Below are 7,500 nucleotides of genomic sequence, written 5' to 3' on the forward strand. Positions count from 1 at the left end.
CACTGCCCTCCTTTTTTTCTTGATGCCCTGCTATTATTTTGGACGCCCTGCCATTATTCTGGATGCCCTGCCCTTTATTTTGGATGCCCTTTTGTCCTGCATGTATTAAAAACCACTAGTACCAATCCATATGACAAAGTCATGTTTTCACACATACCGGTACCTGCACACTTTGACATTACCTTCTGTGCTGTTTTTACACCCTGGCACTATTTTTTTTGTCTATTATTTGCCATACGCTACCTAATATCTATAACCGGGGTCTAGAGACCAAGTGCCTACAAAAGGTGGTTGAAGAAAGAGACAAGATTTGAAATGTTTTCACACATTTTACACTGACATATGAGCTGCTAACATCTATTAGCTCTTCTGTTTTCACACATTCTTTCTGCATTACCACCTGAGTGTGTTTTGAAATTTGTAGGATATTTTTCATTCTTTGATGTCATATCCTGAGTAAGATTTAATTCTTCCCAGATTCACCTTTTTACATTTTTTACAATCAAGCTCATTATAAGATGTTTTCACACAAATTTGTATTACACCAAAAAAATGTTTTCCATAAATAAAAATATTACTAATATTATTAAATGAAACTTAATAAACTATTTCCTAATAGCTAGAAGATGCAAATTTTGTTTTTCCTAAATGCATTGAAGGCACTTTTGAACTATTGTGTTAAACCAAAGCTACTTCTTATTAATTTTGTGGCTATTTTGGTCCCTTTTTCCCTCCTTCTGGTCCCTTTCAAACTGTTACCTTAAGGCTTTCTTTTTGGAATTGTGTTGAAAACACTACCCTAGACCAACACATGTATAAAAATAATTGTTATCATTCTGAAATATATAACGTTTTAAATTGTTTTTGGGCAGCTTTGCTTCCTAGGCTGTGCATAGCCTTCATATCTATAGTCCATTTGACTCAAGTTGGAACTGGAGTTTGGGCTTATAAATTATTTCCCTGATTTAAATTTTCTTCACAAAAGTACGAATGTAAATATCCGTAAATCATGTATACATAATAGAAACACAATATCAGAATTTTTCGACTTTGTCAATTAAAGTCAATTGCAAACAATTGGCCTGTTTGCATTTAATTTTGAAGCTGAGGGGAGCAGGCACAAGAACGTAAGGTTGGCAAACACCCCAGTGACCTTATTCACATGATGTAACGTAAGTGGCCATTAATTATGGCTCTACAAGTGATGAAAAAGGTTATATTGTTTTTGTTGTTGACTGTGTTTTTATTGTTTTACTCAATTGAATATCAAATATAAAGTATTGCAAATAATCCTTTGTTGATATAAATGACCTTGAATGATTGTGAATAAGAAAGTAGCAATATAAGTTAAACCCTTATTGCCCTAATTTCTCTCTTGCATAACATGAATCCAATTCCAGATCAATGGGTTGTTTGGGTACCTTATACTTTGTGCCTCTGCTTAAAATTGTAAACAAAGCTGTTATTTACTATTGACATTAATAGACAAAATAATTCCTGAAATGATGAAAAATTCTGAAACTTTGTTTCTAATTATGTATACAAGAAATATGATTAAAGACATTAGCATTTTTGACGTGAAAATTACAGAGAGTGAAATATAAGCCTATACTCCAGTTCCAACTTGAATCAAATGGACTATAGTATATTATGTTGTATTCTTTCAAACCAAAGCTGTCTTTTAAAGAATGATTTGCGTTATCTTTTGCATCCTCATTCTGAAATTTGTACTATTTTTCTGTTACAGGAAAGATGGTATTGGTTGGATATCCATTCAGAGACCCAACGTACATCAGGAAAATAGTGACCATTCTGGTCTTAAGCGAGATGTTGTTGGTCTTCAGCAGTCATGGGACAAATTGAAGCAGTCTGGAAGAACTGTCAACCTGCAGACTATCACACAGTTAGCTATGATGCATCATGCCACTTCCGGCAAGTGGCTTTTGCATATAGACACAGGGGTGAAGGTGGACACTATATGGGAAAAAATAGCTCAGGGTGTCTGGCAAGGAATCTTATATGGCAATGCTAAAGTCAGTCCATTTGAATGTCATGAGCAAAGGCATGTTGTGTGCATCTATAATAGAGATTTTACAAACCAGGAGCAGGTTTATGGTTTGAATAGTGCCATTCGCAGCCTTGGAATTAAAGCCAAAATGACATACAAACCGGATGTTTATACATCTTTGGGAGTATACAGAAATAATCCGTGGAATTTGAGACCCACAATATATGAAAGTGTGTTTGACTTGCTCAAAGGTTGTTCTGTTATCAAACCATTGGATGCTTCATTACAGTAATTATGTTTTGCCAATTTCTGTATTCCTTTCAGAGAATTCTGCTTCAGAGATATTGTTTGAACTAAACTTTTTTTCAGTCTGTATTTCTTTGGCATTTGATGCGGTAAATTAGTGATTGCTTTAGGATCCAAATAGCATAGTTTCCATAAATTTGCAAACCCAGGCCTTGACTTGAGCAGTTACATGTAACAATGTACAGGAATGAAATCAAAGTATATTAAATATTTAGACAATTATTTTTGGATGAAATTAGATGAAAACAGATGAAATTACAAAGGCAGCACTTTCTCCTCAGTTATTTTAAGATCCTGAGTGTTGACCCGGCCGGGGTTCGAACCCGCGACCTCCTGCATGACAGCCCGATGCTCAGCTACATGGCACATGTTACACTAAAAGGCCTCTCGTACCTCCCACCTTACAATTTTCTTTTTTCAGAGAAGGCTGTGAATACTAATGTAATTCGGTTGTCGACGATACATACGTTATTGACCATAGGGGCTTTTCAGGGCCAATGAAACACGATCAACGAAACGACAGAACACAACAACAACTGTTAAGAATTTCAACTACCCAGAGGCAAACCAGCTGGCTATTTATTCACACGGCAAATGCCCTAACCACAGGGCCTCACTGCCTCCTCCACGCAAGATGATGTTGTCTGCCTTCGTAACCATCAGGCCCAAACACAAATTCAGTGACAAAAAATTGCCTTGTTATTCCTTGTTTCAAGCTCGTTCTATCGAGAACTGAACCCAACAACGTGACCTGTGCACCCGCTACAAACTGAAATTCCCCCCTCCTAATTCCCTACCCCCTTTCTCTCCATTCTGACCAATTACACGACTAAAGTTCTCCAGTTCGTGTACGGTTCTTTACACGTTCTTCTTCTCTTCCCATCTCTTGGATCAAAGTTTTATTCATCCGATCACTCACTAGTGACAAGAAAAGACCAAGCTAAGGAGTTGACAATAATGGTGGCAGTAATCCGAAGGTCATTGGGTGGCTTCACCACCAAGCTAAGGAGTTGACAATATGTCTTGGATGTCTCTGGATTTCTTCCAGCTCGTTCATGTGTTTTAGTCTCCTCTTGACATTCTTCTCCAGTCCAGTTCCTTCTTTCAGCACAAGAAAATAGTGACAGTACTTCTTCGTTTCGATACCATGTCTTCCTCTTCCGTGAATGCGAAGTTTCTTTATGTATCTTCCTTTGCCTACATATGACTCCGCTGGAACAAAAAATACACGATACAATCCACTCTACTGCCTTTTAAGTGACAAACTTTGGTTTTGCAGAAAGTGTAACGTGCAGGTTGCAAGTCATTGTTTTACCATAACTGAAACAGCACAAACCTTTACAAAAATGCTAACGACAAGCTTAAACATTATCTAAAGCATAGCATTTAGGCCTAATGTTAGCATTAGTAAAGGTTGTGTTGTTTCAGCTATGGTGAAACAATGACCTACAACCCTAACATGCAGCCTGTAGTTTACACTTCCATTGGTTTGGAGTAAACTGTATAGAGAGTTCCTCCCACTTCAACAACTCTTTTATAATTTCTCTATTCAACTGAAGACGAAAAAATATTTGAAATGTTCTAAGAAAAGAAATGACACCATGTCGGTCGCTTCTCGACATGACAAATTATCACTGGAAAAGTGAAACTACTTATCATCGGCTTATTTTAATAGGGGTCGTCATCAAAATAAGGAAAACTAAACTCAAACTTTTCTCATGCTGAAATAAAACAGTTTGTCTTTTCTGTAAGTTATGTGCATGTAACAAATTTTAGTATTTCAGTGTCCAGTCCTTTTTTGGCTCGAGTGAGGCGCAGCCATGTCGTTGTTTTCAAGTCACCTCACAGTGATAAGATGATCAGGGAAAATAATAATTACTTGAAGAACAACAGTGAACACACAAGTTGTAAGCTTGGAGTCACGGGCTCCCAGTTATTCTAAAGGTGTAAATGAACACTAAAAGCTAAAACCAACAAGGAATTATGTTTTTTGTTGCCTACCAATCCAGAGGTGAGACTTGTCTTCTATTCCATGTTTCTCTTGTGCAATACCTTGAGCCTCTAGGATTGTCTAAATCACCAATAATCATACCGTTAATGATCACTTTATTCATCACATTATTGTCTGTTTTAAAGTAATTTTTTGTGATCACTTGGAATGGACCATTGCTGGTTAACAATACAGTTTGAGTGACCACAAAATACAAGGCTGTACACCTTGAGAGAAGATTGTAGAACCAGGAAACCATCTGGCAATCTTGCTAAGGACCAAAGGATATGGTGTAATTTTGTGTCCCTTTGGCAGAGAGTCAACAACAACAACAGCAACAACAACAGCAAATCAGTTTATCTTTCGTATGAATGAAAATGACTTTGCCCAAAATAATAAGACTGCAAATGGGCTCACTTTGAAGAAGGAGATGAAGTGAATTCACAAATCTTTATGATCTACAAAAATTCTACATGCATTGTGCTCAATAGGATAATTTTAGGAATTGTGACAAGTCAACAAAAGACTTATTACAAGAATGTTTTGGAAAAGCATGTAGAATTCAGCACCTAAGTTTTGAAAAGAAGTATTTACTCAATGCTTACTTTCTTGATAAATGAAGCTGCCCTTTTGGGGGAAAATGTCATTTGCTTGATTGCCTCCTCCACTGGAAGTCCTCTAATCTGTAAAGAAAAAAAATCTTAATGGAGGGAAAATAGGTTAACCCACTCACTTCCAAGGCACCCAAGGACATCCGCAGTTGACGAGTAAAACCGTCTAGCATAAGACAGAGTAAAATCTGTTAACCCTTTCACCCCGTGGGGTTCCCCATTGATGAGTAAAATCGTCTGGCGTTAGACAGAGTAAAATCTATAAGTGGCACTCTTGGGAGTGAAAGGGTTAATGGGGACATAGTTTTGAGTGAATCTAGCTGTTGTTAACCCTTTCACCCCCGTGGGGTTCCCCATTGATGAGTAAAATCGTGTGGCGTTAGAAAGAGTAAAATCTATAAGTGGCACTCTTGGGAGTGAAAGGGTTAAGTCTCACTCCCAGGACTAATGGGTTAAGTTTGTGGTACAGCTTAACAGCCTATAGTGACATAAGCATTTATAATTCAATACACATGGGCTATTTAGATTAAAGCTACAGCAAAGGCTTCCATTTTGAGCTATGCCATGTGAAGTTGAGCAAGCACTTGAAGATCAGAGAGAGAAAGAGAGAGAGAGAGGGAGGGGAGGGACATGTGACATCAAATCAGGTAAAAAGTGATTTCACCGGAAGAAATCCTTCACTCTGTTCTGTAAGGAATGGTGGGCAGGTGGAAACACAAATAAATTACTATTGCAACTAAACATGTGTTACAAATTACTTCAACCTACAGTAATTTGATGTCACAAATGTGACACTTAAACATTAAGCAACGGGCAGTACCTTAATTAAGTATCAAAAGTCAACATGATAAGAAATGTTTTTGGAAAACAGCAGAAAAACTGTTTTTCATCATTCAAATTTTCATGTATCTTCGGGTGTTGGCTTCAAATTACAAGTTTTCCATCACACTTTTCCACTGCTTGATCAATAAAAAATAATAAGTTACCGGTAATTATTGTAACAACTGACCTGTGCTGCCACAAGATTCATTTTAATAGGACTGCACTTGATCTCTCTTTGGCAATGGTAAATAGTCTATTAAGTATAAACGAGTAAGCAATTAAATCTCTAAAAAATAAATCATTCTGCTGCATTATGTTTTAACATACCATTTTTAAATAAGACGATTTACCTAGACTATTGCTACAGTTAGGTAACATATCAGAGCATTATAATACCGGTATTTGCATTAATTTTTTCGAAGACCAACCAATGGTCCTCCCAACTGAAAACACTTAAATGCACTCACTAGTTTTATTTCAGATTACTGTCACCAGGTACATTTTGAACAAAAATAAAGATTTAAAATTAATATTATTCATGAGCTCAGGGTAGCAGCCATCTGAAACATAGTATTTTTAAATAGTACTTAAAAGTCATGTGTACACCCCTATAATCCCCATATACTTCAAATGTTCTTTCCTCCATTACAAACTAACTGACAATTTTTATAATACAGAATACTTGTTTACCTAGATTGCACCAGTCAAGCACCATATTTCTTGGAGATTTGTATGTGATTTTCAATGGCTCACATTGTAAATACCCATACAGACCTCCTGAATGTCACATAATGTGTCCATTTCACAACTGAGCTACATCAGGAGTTGTTGAGGTTTGGGATTTCATGGGTTGATATCTTAATAGGCCATTGACATGAACAACCTAAAAGCCTCCCTCATAATTAACCAAATCAAAGAGGTCTTGTCTTGTTTTTAAGCTTTCCACAAGTAAAGTAAACCAAATTATAACCCCAAAAACACACCAAGAAGTAAAGGCTAAAGGCAAGTTACTCCACAGTGGCCTCCTTAACTGTTATGTTTGTTCACCTCCTTTGGTGGGTCTGGAATTCCCTGTTCCTCGTCAACTTCCTCTTGCGTCTTACCCCACATCTCTCTTGTGATTGAGAATGTGGTTGGGCATCCTGTGGTAGTGTGTAGCTTAGAAGAGGGTGTGAAATTTCGTAAAGTAAAATTCCTTGAGGGATGAAGCACAAATAAAGGTTACATCTACACAAAAGGCTAGAGACCATGCATGTACGGAGCTGTATTTATAATGTTTTTGTCAAACACACCATGGCCATGTTTATTATTACTCCAGCTTCATGGTCATTGATACCCTTGTTATCCCGAGGGCAGTCAGTAAATGGTAGTTTCACATGATTCCTACTGACTATCCCAATCTATGAGGAGAGGATGGGCCTTGAACCACTTCCAAATCTGCAAATTTAAGTTACTTTACAACTTTACATGTGTTCATGGTAACCGGTCATCTCTCCTACGCCAAATTGTCTACTCCTGACCCAAACACCCACCCCACGTGGGCGAGTTAGATCTCCCACCCCAAGCAAGTTGGGTATCGATAAGTTTTGTTTCACTGTTAACCTATTTCAAGTTGCGATAAAAATCGGTTGGAAATTCAAAAGGATGCTTATTAATATTTGTATGTTGCTCACCTAGGAGTTGCATGAATGACGTGATGTACATGTACCTGTACCTCTAAGCTAACTTAACCCTTCCTTCAAAACGGTAACTGGTCATTCCAC

General features: G+C 37.3%; 2 protein-coding genes across 2 annotated transcripts in view; one reads left to right on the forward strand and one right to left on the reverse strand.

Moving 5' to 3' along the window:
• Positions 1–2,536, forward strand: part of LOC138000613 (UPF0696 protein C11orf68 homolog) — an 11,209-nt gene extending 8,673 nt beyond the window's left edge. Inside the window, exon 3 of the mRNA XM_068847150.1 lies at positions 1,748–2,536. Within this exon, the coding sequence (XP_068703251.1) occupies positions 1,748–2,300 (553 nt within the window). The 3' untranslated portion in view covers positions 2,301–2,536. The remainder of the gene's footprint in view (positions 1–1,747) is intronic.
• A 317-nt stretch (positions 2,537–2,853) lies between these two features.
• The window catches only part of LOC138000614 (large ribosomal subunit protein uL22m-like), a 5,480-nt gene continuing 833 nt past the window's right edge, over positions 2,854–7,500 (reverse strand). The window contains exons 3-7 of the mRNA XM_068847151.1: positions 6,785–6,932; positions 5,925–5,990; positions 4,910–4,987; positions 4,316–4,385; positions 2,854–3,526 (exon numbers count right to left, since the gene is read on the reverse strand). Of these exons, the coding sequence (XP_068703252.1) occupies positions 3,306–3,526; positions 4,316–4,385; positions 4,910–4,987; positions 5,925–5,990; positions 6,785–6,932 (583 nt within the window). The 3' untranslated portion in view covers positions 2,854–3,305. The remainder of the gene's footprint in view (positions 3,527–4,315; positions 4,386–4,909; positions 4,988–5,924; positions 5,991–6,784; positions 6,933–7,500) is intronic.

Source organism: Montipora foliosa, chromosome 4 (assembly GCF_036669935.1).
Source record: "Montipora foliosa isolate CH-2021 chromosome 4, ASM3666993v2, whole genome shotgun sequence".
Taxonomy (NCBI): Eukaryota; Metazoa; Cnidaria; class Anthozoa; order Scleractinia; family Acroporidae; genus Montipora; species Montipora foliosa.